This window comes from Gorilla gorilla, chromosome 16, assembly GCF_029281585.2.
Source record: "Gorilla gorilla gorilla isolate KB3781 chromosome 16, NHGRI_mGorGor1-v2.1_pri, whole genome shotgun sequence".
Taxonomy (NCBI): Eukaryota; Metazoa; Chordata; class Mammalia; order Primates; family Hominidae; genus Gorilla; species Gorilla gorilla.
This window is the reverse complement of record NC_073240.2, coordinates 73,221,571-73,243,960: the sequence shown is the minus strand read 5'-3', so window position 1 is coordinate 73,243,960 and position 22,390 is coordinate 73,221,571. Positions and strand designations below refer to the sequence as shown.

Genomic DNA, 22,390 nt, shown 5'->3' with positions numbered 1-22,390 from the left:
CGCCATGGCTCATGCCTATAAGCCCAACAGCTTGTGGGGCCAAGGCAAGCAGATCTCTTGAACACGGAAGTTCAAGACCAGCCTGTGCAACGTGGCGAAACCCTGTCTCTGCTAAAAATACAAAAATTAGCCAGGCATAGTCTCAGCTACTTGGGAGGCTGAGGTGGGAGGATCACTTGAGCCTGGGATGTCGAGGCTGCAGTGAGCAGTGATTGCGCCACTGCACTCCAGCCTGCGCAGCAGAACAAGACCCTGTCTAAAATAAAAAGAAACAAAAGAAGAAAAGAAAAGAAAATGATGGTCATACATAGAAATAACCAGCCAGGCGTGGTGGCTCACACTTGTAATCCCACCACTTTGGAAGGCCAAGGTGGGTGGATCACAAGGTCAGGAGTTCAAGACCAGCTTGGCCAACATGGTGAAACCCCATCTCTACTAAAAATACAAAAATTAGCCAAGAGTGGTGGCGGGTATCCCAGCTATTCGGGAGGCTGAGGCAAAGAACTGCTTGAACCCAGGAGGCAGAGGTTGCAGTAAGCCGAGATTGTGCCACTGCATGGGCGCCTGGAAGACAGAGCAAGACTCCATCTCAAAAAGAAAAAAAAGAAAGAAAGAACCATGCATACTATGTCATACATACATAAACAGATATATGTGCTAAAGTGATGGTAGTCTTTCTTTCAGGCTTCTATATGGCCTCTTGGCACCATAAAGGGCTCAAGAGTGCGAAATAAGCCCTGGGAAATGCGTAAACATCAGGAAGGACTGTGGTGACATTTCCCTGTAGCCCAGCAGATTGGGGACTTGGGTCATGAAGTTAGAAATTAATTTGTTGTAGAAAACACTTGTAATTTCTACATAGCTGAGTTGGTGAACTGAGAGTCATACTTTCTACACACAATATTGTGGTGTTTAAATTTTTCAAAATAAATACGTGTTGCTTTTACAATAAAGAAATGACAGTCATTGCCTGTCCCATATCCTTTTCTAAGTGATTCTGTTCCCCTCCCTAGCAGCTTTGATCCCCTCCCTAGACGAAAAAGACGGAGCTTTGGTCGTCTATGGATTAGATGACCCTACCATCCTTATCTGTAGTTTGTGTCTTTAACTTTTTTTTTTTTTTGAGACAGAGCCTTGCTCTGTTGCCCAGGCTGAAATGCAGTGGTGTGATCTCGGGTCACTGCAACCTCTGCCTTCCCGGTTCAAGCAATTCTCCTGCCTCAGCCTCCAGAGTAGCTGGGACTACAGGCACACACCACCACACCTGGCTAACTTTTGTTTTTTTTTTAGTACAGACAGGGTTTCACCATGTTGGCCAGGCCGGTCTCGAACTCCTGACCTCAAGTGATCCACCTGCCTAAGCCTCCCAAAGTGCTGGGATTATAGGTGTGAGCCACCACACCCAGCCTACAGTATGCACCTTTAATGTTTGGCTCAAGAATGACATCTCTTCCTAGCTGGGCCAATCAAATTTTCTCTTTGGGAACACTGGAACACTAAGAGAACGAATTGGAAATAACAGGAGAATGAAGCAGATGCAGGAAAAGGGATGAGAGAAGGGTGGGTCCTGAGAGACCAACAGGTAGCTTTGGTTCCTAATAAGGCATTCTAGCCCATTTGACCATTGCTATAGTTAAATTTACTTCTAGATGCTTGTAAAGATGATAAACTCCTCACTCTTGAGCTGTTTGGCATTCTCTTCCTTGCAACTAAAAGATCTCTGACAAGAACATCAAGTATTTAACCTTTTGCACCTAGAATGCAAAGAATCTTTTTCATTTTTGGAACATTCTTATATTACAGAACATCGTTTATCACAATGGGAAGAATCACTATTTCTTTGACCTTTGTCTTCATGGTTAGAGCTATAATCACTTCATAGTTACTTGTATGTTCACTTATTGGCTCTGAACAACGCTTTATCCTTCCCCTGGCCTCCTGCCACTGTCTGGCTAATGTAAACTCAAGGAAGGTTAATGGATTTTTAATACACCCCTAAGCAAACTTTCTTTAGGAAAATAAGTCAGTCAGCTACTACCAGGGAGGAACAGCACTGGCCAAACACAGTGACTCTTAGATTATTCGCATCACTGCTTCTTTCTAGTTCTAGGGTTAATTGAAAGTTGGCCATGCACCTTCAAATCCAATTATCATTCCTTTCTGGAATAAGGCAGTGGGCTAAGAAAAGGATGTAGGCACGGAAAGCTCCATGATTAAACTGCATTCAATGTCAAGGGGGCCAGCCTGGGCAACATAGTGAGACCTCATTTCTACTAAAAATTTTTTAAAAAATTAGCTGGGTGTGGTGGTGTGCACCTTTGGTCCCAGTTATTTGGGAGGCTGAGATGGGAGGATCACTTGAATCCAGGAGGTTGAGGCTGCAGTGAGCCGTGATTGTACCACTGCACTGCAGCCTGGGCAACATAGCATTGCAGTGAGCCGAGATCACACCACTGCACTCCAGCCTGGGTGACAGAGCAAGACTCCATCAAAAAAAAAACAAAACAAATAAAAAAAAACTCCAAACTCAAGGGGGCTAGATGATTGTAGGCATTTCCAGAGGCACAGTTCCAGTGTGGTAATGAGAGCCCTTGTCAGGATGGCCACACATCTGTGGTCTGTTTCCAGCCCTGCCACCCTTTGGCTGCATTCGACCTGGATCAAAGAATTTCAATTTAAAAATGTATTGGCATGCAAAGCACTATACTATGTACAACAGGGAATAAATTTTTTCATTTGACAAATATTTATTGAGCACCCACTAGGTACCTGGCACTGTGCTAGGTGCTGGAAGTATCACAATAAATAGGATTCTATCCTTACTCTTGAGGAACAGCACTTCACCTCACTGGTTCTCAGTTCCCTCACCTGAGGTCGGGAGTTTGAGACCAGTCTGGTCAACATGGCAAAATCCCATCTCTACTAAAAATACAAAAACTAGCCAGGCTTGGTGGCGTGTGCCTGTAATTCCAGCTACTCGGGAGGCTGAGGCATGAGAATCACTTGAACCCAGGATGTGGAGGCTGCAGTGACTCAAGATCATGCCACCGCACTCTAGCCTGGACAACAGAGTGAGACTCCGACTCAAAAAAAAAAAAAAAAGGAATCTAAGAGAAAGATCCAAAAGGCACTCCAACAGAGGTAAGACATTTAGACTGTGCTCTTACCACTGAAGAGTCCACTCCTAGCATCAGTGAACTGTGTGTTTTGGAAACCTGTATCACAGTAATATGTCACTAACATTTTATGAAGCCAAATGTTAGTGGATGGCCAAAGGACAGAAATGTTACAGGGATCTGTCCTCTGGGGTTCCTGGAGGGTGTAGCCTGGCTATTAGTCAAGGAAGGAAAATAAGATATAGAGGACTCAAGCAGGAAGAGAATGGGAAGAAGGCAAGGAGTGAGCAAGGCCCACTGGGAAATTCCAGTGCAAAATAACATCAGATCTGAATCGCTTCCTGTGAAGGATTTATATACTCCATTTCATCATTGTCCCACCTCCCTTCAGGGGATTTCAGATTATTTTTGTGGATTTGGTCAACATGAGCAGCCCTGCCATAAAATGTATCACCATCACCTCTCTCTAGGAATGAGGCCTAAGGGACCAGATTAGACTCAAGATAATCCTAGTCTGAAGCAGCTCTCAGGATGCCTGGGGCAGGAGGATATAGTCTAGGCAGAAGGAGTCCCCACTAAAAGGGCCTTAAACCCCATATAGCTGTCATATCCCTATAAATTTGTCCAATTTTGATCTAAAAATCCCAATATCGGGGCCCTGGACTCTTGGTCTAACCCTGGATGGGACTTCTGATGTTTTTCCATGAGTTTAGCCAACCTTGATATAAGCTTAAAGTGGGAAGAGTCCTAATCAAACAGCTGCCATGGTAAAGGGGATATTAACAATACATTCCTCGAGACTTTATTGTGAGAATTAAAGGAAATGACATAGACTTTTTAAAAAAACTAAAAAATGTTATAGGTGGAACATATTTACATAGTACAAAATATGAAACACACAAAAGGATATACAGGAAGTCCCCCTTGCCATCTTATGCTTTACCCACCCAATATCCCTCTCCAGAGGCACCGGTTTCGTATATGTGCTTTGAGACATAGTCTATGCTAATGCAGATGAAAACACACATCACATATTTTTCTTCTTTTAACAGCATTTCCTTCTTTATAACACCAGAGAGAAATCTTTTAATTCCTTATTGTTATTGTTAGTGCCTTTCTCAGCACTGTGCCCAACTGTTGCCTACTCAATGCATTTTCATAAAGATGCTGAGGACAGCCAGTTGCAGTGACTCATGTCTGTAATCCCAGTGCTTTAGGAGGTCAAGGTAGGCAGATCACTTGAGGCCAGGTGTTTGAGACCAGCCTGGCCAACATAGTGAAAGACTGTCTCTATTAAAAATACAAAAATTAGCTGGGTATGGTGGTGCACACCTATAGTCCCAGCTACCAGCAGGGTGAGATGGCAGGATTGCTTGAGTCCAGGAGGTGGAGGTTGCAGTGAGCCAAGATTGTGCTACTGCACTCCAGCCTGGGCAACAGAGTAAGATTCTGCCTCAAAAAAAAAAAATTGCTGAGGGCATCACCCTGTGTGGCCTAGCACTAGCAAGGTTTCCAAGGTATATCTTGAGTCATTTTCTATCTTGAGTGTAACTTTGTGTCCCTAAAATGGGTCCAATCCTGTTGTCCCTTATTTGTAAAAGGTCTAAAACCCTCAAGTGTTAGGAGTTGCATACAAGTCATTAGTTTTGTTCTTCTTATTCTACTGGCCTGCAATGGAGATATGGATACAAATATCCCTAAAGTTTCATTGGGGGAAAAATATCTTGAAGACAGAATGAAGGACAGTTGCTATTTCATTTTATATCTATAGATCTCTAAGGCTCTCAGCCTAGTACACTATAGAAAAATAATAGTTTAAATGTTATTTTAAAATGTGACTGCTGAAGGTGTGTTAATTTTTTCCAACAAAATAAAATCATGGATCTGGAAGAAATTTTATATATGTTTTAATCAACACCATCATCACACAGATTAAAAAACAGCCTTTTAAGGGATCTGATATGTAAATTCATAGGAATAGTTTATAATTAGCATACATACTGCATATATATATATATATACATACACACACATATATGTGTGTGTGTATACCATTACAGTGGTATGATAAAGCCAGTTAAAAGAGCTAAGGTATGGCCAGGCACAGTGGCTCATGCCTATAATCCCAGCACTTTGGGAGGCCGAGGCAGGTGGATCACCTGAGGTCAGGAGTTTGAGGCCAGCCTGACTAACATGGTGAAACCCTGTCTCTGCTAAAAATACAAAACTTAGCCTGGTGTAGTAGTGGGTGCCTGTAGTCCGAGCTACTCAGGAGGCTGAGGCAGGAGAATCGCTTGAACCCAGGAGATGGAGGTTGCAGTAAGCCGATATGGTGCCATTGCACTCCAGCCTGGGTGACAGAGCAAGACTTCATCTCAAAAAAAAAAAAAAAAAGAGCTAAGATATGGCATGTGCCTTCCTAGATACATGGGAGTGCTGAACATGCATAAATAATCATAACACGAGTTTGGCTGTGGTAAGAGCTGTACTTGTGGAACCCAGACTATGGAATTACAATGGAGGGATTAACTCTGACTGGGGGAATCAGAACAATCTTGATTTGCACAGATGTTTGGAGGACAGTAGGATCACCACTGGCATAGATGGGAGAATGAGAGGGCCCTGGAGCTGGAACATTAGATGGAATAGGGCTGAGGTGGCCATTACATGTCTTGTGCAACACTCCACTCAGGAGGAAATAGAGGTTATAAGGCAGTTGAAGTAGCTGACAAGCAAAGAGGAAAACTGATTGGACATTCTGAGAGGAATAGAAGAACACTGAGAGAGAGAGAGGGAGATGAGAGAGTAGCCAGGCCCTTGACTTCTGCTCTTTTTGAAATTTGGTTTTGTGCTTTTCTGGGTTTGCTCTGTATATCCCTTTCATAGACTTCTGTTTTCCTGAAATAACATAAGTCTCTATTCCTTGCAAGCAAAAGGCTCTGATCATAACAGTGGATTTAATCCTGATAGCATTCCATAGCCATTAAAAGTTCTGGAGAAGGAAGATGACTTGATCAGAAATACAATTTAGATAAATAAAACTCCGACAGTAGTGTAGAGCAGTGGTCCCCAACCTTCTTGGTACCAGGAACTGGTTTTGTGGAAGACAGTTTTTCATGGAATGGGTGGGGGGTGGAGAGGGGGAGAATGAGTTGGGATGGTTTCGGGATGAAACTGTTCCACCTAAGATCATCAGGCATTAGATTCTCATAAGGAGTGTGCAACCTAGATCCCTCACACATGCAGTTCACAATAGGATTCCCACTCCCATGACAATCTAATGCTGCTGCTGATCTGACAGGAGGTGGAGGTCAGGCAGTAATTCCCGCTGGTCCTCTGATCACCTCCTGCTGTGAGGCCCGGTTCCTAATAGACCACAGACCAGTACCAGTCCATGGCCTGGGGGCTGGGGACCCCTGATGTAGAGGCTGAATGTCCTCCTGATGTTGAGGAGACCTTGAAAAGGTCCTTTCTTGACTTTCCCTTCATCAACATCACCTCTGATCTGAGTCTACTCTACTAGCCACCATCTCTCCCCTGTTCTCTTGTCTCTCACAAACCTCTCTCATCTTTACCTCTAATTTTTAGCTAACTTTCCCTTTTCCCATTTTCCCTTGACTATATCATACATTTTCATGATTTCAACTGTTATCTCTGGGCAGGTGACTCTTAAAGCTCTCTGGTGAGCCACCAATCTCAGCTCTGCTGGACATCCTAATTGTCTGTTAAAATCCCTCAAAACAGGCCGGGTGCAGTGGCTCACGCCTGTAATCCCAGCATCTTGGGAGGCCGAGGCGGGTGGATAACCTGAGGTCAGGAGTTCAAGACCAGCTCAGCCAACGTGGTGAAACCCCGTCTCTGCTAAAAATACAAAAATTAGCCAGGCGTGGTGGCGTGCACCTGTAATCTCAGCTACTTGGGAGGCTGAGACAGGAGAATCGCTTGAACCTGAGAGGTGGAGGTTGCAGTGAGCCAAGGTTGTGCCACTGTACTCCAGCTTGGGCGACAGAGCAAGACTCCGTCTCCAAAAAAAAAATCCCTCAAAACAGCATGTCTCAGAGCTCATCCTCTTTTCCCAATATCTGCTCTTCCATTTGTACTGAGCCAGTATACCATCATTCCGTGGGGAATGTAGTGAGCTGTGATGGTGCCACTGCACTCCAGTCAGGGCAACAGAGATCCTGTCTCAAAAAAAAAAAAAGAGAGAAAGAAGGGAAAGAAAAAAGAAATAATCCTTAAATGAATGACTAAAGTCATGCTCTTTTCCTTTCCAAGCTGGTACACCCTCACATCTTTTCCTCTCCCCTTTCCTTTGTCCCCATTCCCACAGCACCCAGTTAGCTGCTGAGTTCCATTATTCCGTATCTGAAATATTATTGCATTTGTCCCACATGCATTTGTCCCACAGCCTCCTTTCCACTGTCACTCCTTTAGCTCAGATCTGTTGAAAGTTCCCTTGGGGCTCTAGTTTTTCTAGTTTTATGACACACAAAAAAACCTTTGTAAAAAATTCAGGCCATAAATGAAAGTCTGGCTGGGTGTGGTGGCTCACAACTGTCATTCCAGCACTTTGGGAGGCCTAAGAGGGAGGATTGCTTGAGGTTAGGAGTTCAAGACCAGCCAGGGCAATAGAGCAAGATCCTTAAAAAGTACAGCAAGTCTCTACAGATGAGAAAAGAAAAGAAAGGTCTATTTATAGCCTCGGATCGGATGGATATAGGACAAAGCCAGTTATTGTAAGGGGTGTATGTCTAGATTTAGGAAAGTCTGCTAAGACTTAGTGAGTAAACCTGAATAAGATAACTAGGATAATTATAAAACTAGAAGACAGGAGGGTATTGGGCTAAAAAAGAAGGGAAACTGGACACAACATTTTCTTTTTGGTAGAGGTAGAGATAGGGTCTCCCTGTGTTGCCCAGGCTGGTCTCGAACTGCTGGGCTCAAGTAATCCTCCTGCCTCGGCCTCCCAAAGTGCTGGGATTACAGGCATGAGCCACCACACTGGGCCCTGGACACATTTTTAGAAACCCTACAGAAAATTGTATATGTTCAGTAGTGATAAATTGGATAGAGTTTTGTAAATCTAGAAATAGGAAGGGAAGAGCTTGGAGGCAACAGGATAAAGGAGAAGCAGAGGCATGTGAAATGGAATGGGTTTAGAGAGTGTCAGGATGGCTGGGCCAGTGGCGCACACCTATAATTGCAGCACTTTGGAAGCCTGAGGCAGGAGGATCGCTTCAGCCCCGGAGTTTGAGACCAGCCTGGGCAACATAGGGAGACCCCATCTCTACAAAAACTTTAAAAATTAGCCTGGCGTGGTAGCATGTGCCTGTAGTCCCAGCTACTTGGGAGGCTGATGTGGGAGGATCCCTTGAGCCCAGGAGTTTGAGTTTGCAGTGAGCTGATTGTGCCACTGCACCACTGAACACCAGCCTGGGCAACAGAGGGAGATTCTGTCTCTAAAAAAACTTTTTAAATAAAAAATAAAGGTGGCCGGGCGCAGTGGCTCATGTCTGTAATCCTCACACTTTGGGAGGCTGAGGTGGGTGGATCACTTGAGGTCAGGAGTTTGAGACCAGCCTGGCCAACATGGCAAAACCCTGTCTCTACTAAAAATGCAAAAATTAGCCGTGGGTGGTGGTGGGCGCCTGTAATCCCAGCTATGCAGGATGCTGTGGCAGGAGAATCACTTGAACCCAGGAAGCGGAGGTTGCAGTGAGCCGACTGAGCCACTGCACTCCAGCCTGGGCAACAGAGCAAGACTCCATTTAAAAAAATAAAATAAAAAATTAAAAAAGGGAGTGGGAGTCAGGGTGCAGAGAGAATTTTGGCAACCTGCACTTCTGTAAACATTGACAAGTTAAACAAAGCTTAAGTCTTGCTGGTCTGGCCACCTAGTGTGGGAGAAGAGAAATGAAACCATCAGTCCCAAGTGAATTTGAGTCTACACTTTCTAAGTCCCATAGCACATGAGGATGGTGAGGTTAAACTCTTAGCTAACAGTCTCAGAGATAATCTCCCTGCACTTGGCTTTCCCATTCAATCTCTCCTACATACGTTAACAGATTAATCTTAGTGAATCTTAGCTCTGACCTTGTTGTTCCTCAACTAAAGAAGTTTCTCTCGCTTCCCATGGACTCGAGAGTAAAATCTCAATACAATCTGCAGCCTAGCTTTCAAGGAACTGTGATAGATATAAAAAGAAATGAACTTTGGGACAGAAGACCTGGGTCCAAACATTGGTTCTGACAATTACATGGGACTTGGGTCAGGTTATTTTAATTCTCAGAGTCAATTACCTCACCTGTACAATGTAGCTAAGACTCATTTTCACACAGCTGTTGTGAGAGATAAATAAGACAACATATGTCTGGTACCTCACTCAATTTCCTACTTTCCTTACTTTACAATCCAGTTTCAACCTACTTTCTTTCTTTCTTTTTTTTTTTTTTTTTTTTGAGATGGAGTCTTGCTCTGTCGTGCAGGCTGGAGTGCAGTGGCGCGATCTCAGCTCACTGCAAGCTCTGCCTCCCGGGTTCACGTCATTCTCCTGCCTCAGCCTCCCGAAAAGCTGGGACTACAGGCGCCCGCCACCATGGCCGGCTAATTTTTTGTATTTTTAGTAGAGACGGGGTTTCACCGTGTTAGCCAGGATGGTTTCGATCTCCTGACCTCGTGATCCACCCGCCTCAGCCTCCCAAAGTGCTGGGATTACAGGTGTGAGCCACAGCGCCCGGCCTCAACCTACTTTCTAACATTCCTTACATTCCTTCTGTTAGTATTTCTCTTCATGCACTGTTTGTTCCAGCCAGACAGAATTGCTTACTTCCCTGGTATCTCTCCAGATGCTTTGGAGATCTCTGCCTAGGTTCATTTGCCATTTCATTGTATGCATCCAGAAAATATTCATTAAGTGTCTGCTATGTGCCAGGCACTCTTCCAGAACCTGGAGATCCTAAACTGAACAAGTTACATAGAGTTATCCTTCTAGATTGTGGTCCCCCTCTATAGACTGCTCTTTTCCTTTACACATTGAAATTCAAACTCTTTCAAAATTTAACACAAATGCTTCCTCTTTCATGCATTCATTCAACAAGTACTTGCTGAACACTTACTGTGTGCAGAGTCCTGGCTTAGGCAGTAAGGATACAATTGTGAAAAAGGTACCATTCATTCAGCATGTGGGCTGTGGAGGACATGGACAAGTAAAGAGGCTATAATGAGGGTGCTATACAAAAGTGCCCAAGAGGAGATGATGTTTCCCCTTCCACACATCACAGCACACACAGGAAGAGACTGCTCTTGACTGGAGGTGACTCGCCAGGATGTCTAGCTGCCCCAGGCCCTACCACCCCAAGGATTGAGGGGCTGGCTGTCTCAGCACACCTGTAGGAGATTCAAGAAATACTAGGCCAGGCGCAGTGGCTCATGCCTGTAATCCCAACACTTTGAGAAACTGAGGTGGGAGAGTCACTTGAGCCCCGGAGTTTCAGACCAGGCTGGGCAACACGGTGAGATGCCATCTCTTCAAAAAAATTTTAAAAATTAGCTGGGCATGGTGGCAGGCATCTGTGGCCCCAGCTACTGGGGAGGCTGAGGTGGGAAGATTGCTTGACCCCAGGAGGTCCAGGCTGCAGTGAGCTTTAATTGCGCCAGTGCACTCCAGCCTGGGCAACAAAGTGAGACCCTGTTTCAAAAAAAAAAAAAAAGAAAGAAAGAAAAAAAAAAGAAACAGAGAGAGAAGGAAAGAAGGAAGGAAGGAAGGAGAGAGAGAGAAAGAAAGAGAGATAAATGCTTTTTTTTGTTTTTTGTTTTTGTTTTTCTTTTGAGATGGAGTTTCACTCTTGTCCCCCAGGCTGGAGTGCGGTGGCACGATCTCAGCTCACTGCAACCTCTGCCTCCTGGGAAGTTCAAGCGATTCTCCTGCCTCAGCCTCCCGAGTAGCTGGGATTACAGGCATCCGCCACCACTCAAGGCTAATTTTTGTATATTTAGTCGAGACGGGTTTTCATCATGTTGGCTAGGCTGGTCTCAAACTCCTGACCTCAGGTGATCGGCCCACCTCAGCCTCCCAAAGTGCTGGGATTGCAGGCGTGAACCACCGTGCCTGGCCAAGAAATACTCTTAAAATGAATAAAGTCATGCTAAAGAGCATTTACTGTGTGCTAGACACTGTTCCAGGGGCTAGTGAACACAGAACCTGCCCTTAAGAAGCTCTTACTGTAGTGGAACAGACAGAGAAATGGACAAACAATAACAATAGAGCCATACCCTGGTATACTCAAGGGATTGGTTCCAGGACCCGCCTCCCCCACGTCCCCAACCTTCCAAGGATACCAAAATCTGCATATACTCCGCATATACTCAAGTCCTGCATATGGTCCTCCATATCCATGGGGTTTGCATCCCAAGAACACTGTGTTTTCCATCTGCCTTTGGCTGCATAACATCTGTGTACAGATGGACTAGTGCAGTTCAGACCCATGTTGTTCAAGGGTCAACTGTACTTTCAGATACGTGAGATTAACTCAGAGAGTTATGAGATCACAGAGGGGGATCTTACCCAGATTTGAGAAGTCAGAAATTTCCAGGATGGTAAAATATAAGTTTAGACCTTCAAGTAGGTGGAGGGATTGGAAAGTGGGAAAGGCATTGCAGAGAGAAGAGAGTATGGTAGAGGACCAGGAAGTGAGGTAATCGTGGCACATTTTCTTTTGCTAGCCCCATAAACCCTTTGTTCAATATGTCATCTCTTTCACATCTCTGTGCTTTGCCTATGCTCCCCTTCCCTGCCTGGCTAACTCATGCTTTGGGAGTCAATTCAAAGTTCACCTCCATTGTAAAAGACTTCCTGAGGCAAATTATTTATTTCCTGCTTCTTTCTGATCCCTTAATTTATGAGCCAAAAACCTGAACACATTGTCTGACAGTGAATTATTTTTCTGATATGTAAATTAATTTTATTAGAAGCTATAGATATGAAAATTAAATCATGTTTTTATTCATTTAACAAGCTGCCTTTAATAAAGAAAAAATAGCTCTCAGCTTTTGGCTCGGAGGAGGCCAACGTGCAACTTTCTTTGGTCATCCCGAATCCGGGTTCATCCGACACCAGCCGCCTCCACCATGCCGCCGAAGTTCGACCCCAACGAGATCAAAGTTGTATACCTGAGGTGCACTGGAGGTGAAGTCGGTGCCACTTCTGCCCTGGCCCCCAAGATCGGCCGCCTGGGTCTGTCTCCAAAAAAGGTTGGTGATGACATTGCCAAGGCAACGGGTGACTGGAAGGGCCTGAGGATTACAGTGAAACTAACCACTCAGAACAGACAGGCCCAGATTGAGGTGGTGCCTTCTGCCTCTGCTCTGATCATCAAAGCCCTCAAAGAACCACCAAGAGAGAGAAAGAAACAGAAAAACATTAAACACAGTGGGAATATCACTTTTGATGAGATCGTCAACATTGCTCGACAGATGCGGCACTGATCCTTAGCCAGAGAACTCTCTGGAACCATTAAAGAGATCCTGGGGACTGCCCAGTCTGTGGGCTGTAATGTTGATGGCCAGCACCCTCATGACATCATAGATGACATCAACAGTGGTGCTGTGGAATGCCCAGCTAGTTAAGCACAAAGGAAAATATTTCAATAAAGGATCATTTGACAACTAGAAAAAAAAAGAAAAAATAAACAATCAAATATTATATACTGTATTATGTTATTATTTTTGATATTCATCTACTGTCCAAATTGATGGCAATGTTGTATATATACTAATTTAAATAATTCATATTGTTAAAAACTGTTTATTCATTTTTTAAATTTAAATTTAATTTTTTTTGAGACAGAACCTCCACCCAGGCTGAAGTGCAGTAGCATGATCTTGGCTCACTGCAACCTCTGCCTCCCAGGTTCAAGTGACCCTCCTGCTTCAGCCTCCCAAATAGCTGGGATTACAGGTGCCTGCCACCACACTAATTTTTGTATTTTTAGTAGAGATGGGGTTTCACCGTGTTGGCCAGGCTGGTCTCAAACTCCTGACCTCAAGTGATTCACCCGCCTCAGCCTCCCAAAGTGCTGGGATTAAGGCATGAGCTACCATACCCAGTCTAATTTTAATTTTAAGTTTTTTTGGTATATAGTAGGTGTATATATTTATGGGGTACCTGAGATGTTTTGATATAGGCATCCAATGTGAAATAAGCACATCATGGAGAATGGGGTTATCCATACCCTCAATCATTTATCCTTTAAGTTATAAACAATCCAGTTACACTCTTTTAAAATATACAATTATTATTGACAATAGTCACCCTGTTGTGCTCTCGAATAGTACGTCTTATTCAGGCTACTTTTTTTGTACCCATTAACCACCCCCATCTCAAAAAAGAAAAAAATAAAGAGAGATGGGGTTTCCTCGTATTACCCATGCTGATCTTGAACTCCTGGGCTCAAGTGATCCTCCCATCTTGGCCTTCCACAGTGCTGGAATTGCAGGTGTGAGCCACCATCCCCAGCCTGTGATCCATTTTTAATTAAGTTTGTGTATGCTGTGAGGTAGGGGATCATAGTTCATTTTTCCCACATAGGGATATCTATTTTCTTCATCACCTTTTATTGAAAATAACTTGCCTTCCCCACTAAATTAAATTGGTGTCTGTTGAAATGGAGTAATAATCAAATGGCTCTTTTCCTGGACCCTCTATTCCGTTCCATCTATTTGTCTGCCATTATGCCAAAACCCCACTCTAGTGTATAGTAAGGGGGGATATTTTGGAAGATCAACAAATTTATCTTGTGTAACTTACTTTTATGTATGCATAAGAATATTTGGTTTAAAAATCTGGTTAAGTCTAAAAGAGCTCTTTCAGTAATAATTAAATAACTGAATCCCTGTAATCCACCATGCTCGGCCCCATTAGTAATTTTTATAGCGTCTTTATTTGGATCTAGCTCTTTCATCTTGTGTAACTCTTTTAAGTAAATGACTCCTCCCTTCTGGTACAGGTTGAATATCACATAAAAGGGTGCCTTGGCATGTGCTCAGTCCTGAAATTCTACTTTGATCTACTGCTCTCATCTTTGAAACTGCTCTAAACACTCCCCCAAATTATTGATCCTGTGGGCCTGATTATGAACTTGGCTCTTCTGACAATACTTCTCAAATCCTGTACCTTTGGTAACATCTCTCCTGACTGGCAGAGTACCCAGACACTTAATTAATGCTGATGAAAATTAAGATTTAAGCAAAGAAGAAATTAGTGTAAGAATGCAAGCCTTAGGATCTGAAACTTGATGACTGTGGGATCTAACTTCTGCTTCTTTTGCTACAAGCTCTGTTTTTGAATAATCAACTTTCAAAGACAAATTGCTTGATGAATCTCTGTATTGTCAGAATGTTTCTTTGATTTCCCATCAAAACCATGTATGTGTAACTAGTAATTAGGTACCTATGACCTGAATACAAATTATCATTATTTCAGTAGCCCTTTGTTTTTGAGAAAGGGTTTCACTATACTGCCCAGGCTAAACTTGAACTCCTTGGTTCAAGTGATCCTCCCGCCTCAGCCTCCTGAATAGCTGGGAGTAGCTGGGACTACAGGGATGTGTTATCATGCCCAGTGAAAGCCCTTTATTTTTAAAAGTTCATTTTCCTGATCTTTACATGTATTTTAATACTAAAATTAAATTTAAAAATTTTAAAAAGTACCTACTAACCAAATAATGACACTCAATAACAATAGCATTATTTGTATTATGTTCTGGTAATATAGTGGTGAACAAGGAAGACAGGGTCTCTGATAACTGTGGAATTCTCCTTGATCACTTCTCAAGCTTCTCTTCCGGATACTCACTATTTCTTGGATCTACAGCTGTCTTCCTTCCCCACTTCTGTAGTTCAGTCTCTCATTATTCTCTACCTCCAATAAAAAGGGGCCTCCTAACTGGTTTCTTATGCAACTACTCAACATGGTATTTCTAAAATGCAGATCTTTCGGGATGATTTTCAATTGCTCAGAGAATAAATCCCTCGACTTTCTACGTAAGGCCCTGCAGGACCAGGCCCCTGTCATTATCTCTGAGCACTCTCCATCTTGCACCCAAAGCCCCAGCAATATCTTACTGCTTTCAGTAAATACACACCGGGCTATGTGGGGTTTTGTCTGGGGAAAGGGGATGTGAGTTGTAACTAAGAGATTTATAGTCAATCTTGAAGGGAAGAGCTCATATTGGAGGCAATGGAATGCCTCAAGCTGGTTCTGAAAGTACACATTTTTTCCAGTCATAAGTAGATCACATTTGTGTAATCTTGTGATCCTCTCTCTAGCAGAGCCGTGCAGACTACCTACTTCCGGCCCTTTCTTGCCCCACGAAATTTCACATCACAACGACTTGTGGTTTTAATCCTCCGTTTTTCTGCTTCTGAAGTTACTTCAGCCTGGCAAGTCCTTTACCTCCCCGTAGGCCTGGCGAGCTGCATCACAACATTCAAGATTCACCCTAGAGCCATCTGGGAAACTTTCTTCTCCAGGTCGCCCTGCGTCCTCGCCTCCCCACCCCGTTCTTCTCGAGTCGGGTGAGCTGTCTAGTTCCATCACGGCCGGCACGGCCGCAGGGGTGGCCGGTTATTTACTGCTCTACTGGGCCCGTGAGCCGTCTGGCGAGCCGAGCAGTTGCCGACGCCCGGCACAATCCGCTGCACGCAGCAGGAGCCTCAGGTCCAGGCCGGAAGTGAAAGGGCAGGGTGTGGGTCCTCCTGGGGTCGCAGGCGCAGAGCCGCCTCTGGTCACGTGATTCGCCTATAAGTCACGGGGGCGCCGCTCACCTGACCAGGGTCTCACGTGGCCAGCCCCCTCCGAGAGGGGAGACCAGCGGGCCATGACAAGCTCCAGGCTTTGGTTTTCGCTGCTGCTGGCGGCAGCGTTCGCAGGACGGGCTACGGCCCTCTGGCCCTGGCCTCAGAACATCCAAACCTCCGACCAGCGCTACGTCCTTTACCCGAACAACTTTCAATTCCAGTACGATGTCAGCTCGGCCGCGCAGCCCGGCTGCTCAGTCCTGGACGAGGCCTTCCAGCGCTATCGTGACCTGCTTTTCGGTTCCGGGTCTTGGCCCCGTCCTTACCTCACAGGTGAGTCGGACTTGTCCCGCCCTGTTCCTGGGCCCTGAGAGTGCCTGCCTGGGAACAGTTCCCCCAGGGCTCCAGAGACGCCCTATGGGCTTTTGTCCAGCCCTCTGATCACAGGCACTCCACTTCCTCCTCGAGCTGTATTAGGTTTTCATCCAAAGATAACTACTATAGGACTACGGTTCAATCAGGAGATTAATTTATGGAAAATACTGTGCCAGCAGAAATCTAAGGTGATCCTTCTGACCGTGTTCAAGCTAGCCAGGGTCCTAGTGAGACTGTGAGCAAGGGCTGGGTAGAGACCAGAGAAAACACTCAAAATTGGGGAGACATAATACAAGAACTATGCAAAGTTACATACAAGTTTCTGGCACATAGAATGTTTGGCGGGCGGATCACGAGGTCAGGAGTTCGAGACCAGCCTGGCCAACATAGTGAAACCCCGTCTCTACCAAAAACACAAAAAATTAGCCAGGCGTGGCGGCGCGCGCCTGTAGTCCCAGCTACTCGGGATGCTGAGGCAGGAGAATCGGTTGAACCCAGGAGGCGGAGGTTGTGGTGAGCCGAGATCGCGCCACTGCACTCCAGCCTGGGCAACAGAGCAAGACTCCCTCTCAGAAAAACAACCACCCCCCTCCAAACAAAACAAAACAAAACAAAAAAAGTGTAAATTGTGAAAGAAATCATAGAACATAAGGAAGTGAGTTTCCAGCGGCCACTTGGAATGGGATGGTAGATGTAATTAGCCGGGACTGAAAAGAGGGTATTCCAGGCAGGAAGAAGGGCTTGAGCAGAAGCACAAAGAATTATGATTGAGTTCAAAGTTCAGGTCTAGTGGATGTGATGAGTGGGGGCTGGGGGTTGAGGAGGGATGAGGGTGGGGAAAATGTGGGGTTGAAGAGTCAAGAGCGCTTTAGACATTGGTTTCACATAAAATGGAAGGGGCTAACAGTTTTCTTTTAGGCAGCTATGTAATCAGTACTGAAAATTGTATTTGAGGGTAATTATTCCACAGCACATTTATAAGTCGAGCTAACAATGTAAAGGAATACAATTCTGCTGCATGGGTTCAAAATTTAGAAGTTTCTTGATAATCTGGAATCTAGCTCTTTGGTTATATTGTATAGATGTTATGGGGGTGGGAGCCACATTTACGGTTAAGTCTTATAGTAATATCATTTTATATGGTGTTTCAAGTGTGTTTAAATTACTTTCACAAAAGTTATCATTTGATATATAGAATTAAAAGCATTTAATTATACAGATGACCTTTAGAGAGTGACATTTGATTTAGGGAAAGAAACACAATCTCAGCATCAGGGTAGTCCTTAACTGGTAAAATGCATTAAGCTGGAGAGGATAAGAGGCCTGCTGTTGAGTGTGGTAGATCACATTTTCCTCTGAATCCTTCATGACAAATAATAGAGTGCCTTACCCAAGATTGGCACTCAGAATATGTTGATTTTGGTTTAGAAGAGTTCGAGCCTGGTTTATGGAAAAAAAAAAAATCCGTCTAACTGGTATATGTCAATCCCGGTGCTGGGCACTCTGAAGGTTACAAGAAAAGTCTTAAGACCTAGGCCTAGGCTCTATAGTTCAATTGCGAAAATATGAAACAGAGGTACACAGTGAATTATAAGATGCTCAAAAGCTTTATAGGTTGTTTACTACTATTGTATACATGAGAATAATTCCTTTCCTTTTTTTTTTTTTTTTTGAGACGGAGTCTCGCTTTATCACTCAGCCTACACTGAGGCTGAGTGCAGTGATACGATCTTGGCTCACTGCAACCTCCGCCTCCTGGGTTCAAACGATTCTCCTGCCTCAGCCTCCCGAGTAGGTGGGACTACACATGCTTGCCACCACGCCCAGCTAATTTTTGTGTTTTTAGTAGAGATGGCGTTTCACCATGTTGGCCAGGCTGGTCTCAAACTCCTGGCCTCAAGTGATCCACCTGCCTCAGCCTCCCAAAGTGCTGAGATTACAGGCATGAGCCACCGCGCCATACCTAATTCCTATACTTCTAAATTAGGCCTTCACCTCCATTGCTATAGCACCATAGTTTAATCAAGTAGATAGAAATGGAGAGATTGTAAGATAATGGAATACTATAAATTCCCTAACAAAAGAGATTTAGAGCCAGATAAATTCAATAAGATGTTTATTTCCATATATTACCTTCCTGTAAGTTCATTAGCTTTATTAGTTGAGGGTTCTTGTCCATTGAGAGAAAATGAAAACTGGGTTGGGGGAACATTACCAAAGACTTAAAAGTAACTTCTTTCTCTATTGTTCTTCCCATGGAGTCTTCCCTTTGGAATGTAGTTTCCTGTGGAGGCTTTTAGGTGACTTTGAGCTAAAATCCTAGTTCTGCAGAAACAAGGATGAAGCAATAGCATGGGAAACAAATAGAGGTAGAGCAATACCAACAAGGCTGAAGCCAGAACACATTTCTTTATGAGTCTGATTTTAGTAAAGAAGGCAACATATGCAGGTTAAATCTTAACTAACAGATTTCCATCCTCTTCCTCCAAACAACTTATTTGTAGGCTCTGGGCCAGTAGGTTTTGTTTGTTTGTTTGTTTTTGTTTTTTTTGAGACAGAATCTTGCTTAGTCACCTAGGCTGGAGTGCAGTGGCACAATCTTGGCTCACTGCAACCTCTGCCTCCCAGTCTCAAGCAATTCTCCCACCTCAGCCTCCTGAGTAGCTGGGACCACAGGAGCATGCCACCACACCTGGCTAATTTTTGTATTTTCTGTAGATGGGGTTTCGCCATGTTGCCCAAGCTGGTCTCCAATTCCTGAGCTCAAGTGATCCCCCTGCCTTGGCCTACCAAAGTCCTGGGATTACAGGGTAGAATGAGCCACCTGACCGGCCCAGTGTTTTTCCTAATGCAATACAACTTCTGGTTTTTATCTGAACCTGAAACTAAGAATTCATACTCCCTTTTCTGAAAAACAAGTCTGGTATTGAGGTTCAGTTCTATTTTGAATTCACCTTCAAGGGTTAGTCCCACCAGTTGCTAAATGGTCTGTGAAGGTGTTTAGTATTTGCCACCTTTCTTTGTCATTGAGAGGTGTTTCTACCAATTGGAGGGTGTGTGTTGCATGTTGTTGAACCTGTTAAATAGACTTATTTTAGGAACTAGATACTTGAATGAATCTAGTTCCCTGTTTGATTATTAAGCCACATCCTGTTTGCAAAGCAAAGATGTGATTATTTGGAATTTGGAATGGCACCCATCTAATGTTGCTCCAGACATTTAATAAGCATGGTGTGGAGCATGGTGCTTGATGGAGCTGATAAAGTCCAAATTTTTCCAAGTAAAGTGGCTAAGTCTAATTCTGCCATTAGACTGCATTTTTTTTTTTTTGAGATGGAGTCTTGCTCTGTTGCCCAGGCTGGAATGCAGTGGCGTGATTTTGACTCACTGCAACCTCCACCTCCTGGGTTCAAGTGATTATCCTGCCTCAGGCTCCCAAGTAGCTGGGAATTCAGGCACCCACCACCATGCCTGGCTAATTTTTTATTTTTTAGTAGAGACGGAGTTTAGTAGCGATGGGGTTTCACCACGTTGGCCAGACTGGTCTCGAACTCCTGGCCTCATGTGATCTGCCCACCTCGGGATTACAGGTGTGAGCCACTGCGCCTGGCCATGACTGCATTCTTCTTTGCTTTTCCTGAAACTGGTTGATAGAAGCCATAGTATATCATAGATATTATAAGGTTCCCATCCTGGTCTGATGTTCACCTGCACATCCCTATGAGTTGCTGAGGATGCCATTGTCCTTGAACAGAATAATCCTGCCCCCCTTCTCCAGCCCTTTTATTCTGGAATGGAAGTAAGATTATTATATAAGAACCTGTGTCCTTCTGCAGCCATTATCAGTATTTGATTTGCTCATCCTCAGATATTAAAGAAGTGACTAAGTTAATAAATGGCATAGTTCGTTATAATCTGGATCTCCTAAAATACCTTCTTTGGCCATTTCTTCTGTATCTGGAACGTTGTAGATATGTAGTAATTATTTGTAAAATATATTAACGTTAAAGAGCTACTTTGTGTAAACATTTGTAAAAAGGCTTTATGGGTTTGGGTTTTGTTTTGTTTTCTTTTTCTTTTTTTTTTTTTTCTTTTAGAGACAGGGTCTTATTTTGTCACCCAGTCTGGAGTGCAGTGGCACAAACACAGCCCACTGCAGCCTCGACCTCCGAGGCTCAAGCTCTCCTCCCATCTCAGCCTCTTGAGTAGCTGGGACTACAGGTGCATAGCTAATTTTTGTAGAGATGGAGTACCACCATGTTGCCCCCGCTGGTCTCAAACCCCTGGGCTCAACCACTCTGCCTGCTTCAGCCACCCAAAGTGTTGGGATTACAGATCTGAGAAGATCATCAAAAAGATATGATTTGCAGGTTTTCATTGAGGATTACCTTTCCTTTCAGGTTACCAATTTGGAGTGTAAGTGTGTGATTCCAGGCAAAGGATAATCACACGATGCTGCTTATTGTGTGATCCCAACTCGTGCTGCTCTTAACTCAGCATGCAGTGAGAGATGCATTGGGATTGCATCTAGGAGGGAAACAGATAAGGTCAAGCAGCTGGGCTGCGGAGAAAGAATAATGCCGATTAGTTCTCTCCACTTTAATTGGGCTAGCGACTAACTATACTTTAACCTTTCCCATGGCAAAGACAAGGCATATTCCTGCCAAAGATGGTTACCACTAAGTTTATTGTTTTAAAAGCAAAGAGGAAGAAAACAACACAGGAAGAAGGTTTTGTAGTAGAATTACTTTTTCTCATGAAGGGGTTTCTGGAGAACGAGGGATACATAGGAGAAATACAGTGATGAATAAATTGTCTTTAGAAAGAAGGTGATGGCAGAAGCACAGTTTTTAGTTGAAGGGCAAAATAAGTGTCATATTTCATTTTGAATCCCAGGGCCTAGATTAGCTTGGCCTGCAGTCTTCCACCAGCCTCTCTTCTCACAGCCCTGTTTTTTTCTTTTCTTTTCTTTCTTTTTTTTTTTCTTTTTTTTTTTAAGAAACAGGTCTTTCTCTGTCATTCAGACTGGAGTGCAGTGGTGTAATCACGGCTTACAGCAACCTCGAACTCCAGGACTCAAGCAGTCTTCCCGCCTCACTCATGAGTAGCTAGGACTACAGATGCATGCCACCGCACCCAGCTAATTTTTTTATTTTTTGCATTTTGTAGAGATGGGGGTCTTACTGTATTGCCCAGGCTGGCCTTGAACCCCTGGCTTCAAGCGATCCTCTTGTCTCGGCCTCCCCGAGTGCTGAGATTACAGGTGTGAGCCACCATTTATTACCTAAAGCATGATACTTTTCTAGTATCCCTGTATAGTACTGAGTCCAAGAAGCTAAACTTGATCAAGGTGTATGTGGGTAGCCTGGGCCTGGTTTATGAAAAATTTGAGTTTTATTTCTGTGAGCTGTAGGTGTTCCCCTGCTTTGGATATTCTGTTTGAACACAGTATACATTGGAGGACTCAGGATCTGGAACATGATTCATTCAGGAGTCAGCCGAGAAAGTGTTTATTAACCCCTTAACTATGTGCCTTCAGACTAATTGCCTAATATCCAAGCTGTTGCTGCTACTTCCTTCTTTTTTTTTTTTTAACTCTGCCTGCCTTCCAGACATTTCTGAGGATAACAAGAAAATAGTTATGAATGTTTTTTCAGTCTTTGAGGGAGGGTATAATAGTGGGAAGAACTTGGTGATTTTAAAAATGAAACAATAAAAATTAAAAGTCCGAGCCCCAGAGATGCCTTTCCTTCCATTTCCTTCTACCCCAGTTCCTTACCTCCAAACAGGAGCGAGAAGCATAGCATTGGAAGGTTTTTGACAATGGATACCTTGTCGTTTTGTTGTTGTTTGTTTTTAACCGTCTCATGCTAGGGCATGTTGTCTGTTTCTTAGCCTGTTCAAGGCATAAGCCTCAATCCCTTTCCTGTTGTTATATAGAGGGAAAGAAGTTTTACTGCCTTACCAGTACTTCTTTTAAGAAATAAAGCTGGGCATGGTGTCTCATGCCTATAGTCCCAGCTACTCCGGAGGCTGAGGTGGGAGGATGGCTTGAGCTCAGGAGGTGGAGGTTGCAGTTAGCCAAGATCGTGTCATTGCACTCC

At 44.0% G+C, this 22,390-nt stretch overlaps 1 protein-coding gene and 1 pseudogene across 7 annotated transcripts in view; both read left to right on the top strand.

Annotated features, from left to right (window-relative positions):
* The first annotated feature begins 12,165 nt into the window (after nucleotides 1–12,165).
* On the top strand, nucleotides 12,166–12,791 carry LOC101135870 (large ribosomal subunit protein uL11-like; annotated as a pseudogene).
* Nucleotides 12,792–14,096: 1,305 nt separating this feature from the next.
* Nucleotides 14,097–22,390, top strand: part of LOC101137195 (CUGBP Elav-like family member 6) — a 93,273-nt gene continuing 84,979 nt past the window's right edge. For all 7 annotated transcript variants that reach the window (XM_063698685.1, XM_063698683.1, XM_063698681.1 and 4 more), the window contains exon 1: nucleotides 14,097–16,244. In XM_063698685.1, coding sequence (XP_063554755.1) covers nucleotides 15,992–16,244 — 253 coding nt within the window. In that variant the 5' untranslated portion in view covers nucleotides 14,097–15,991. The remainder of the gene's footprint in view (nucleotides 16,245–22,390) is intronic.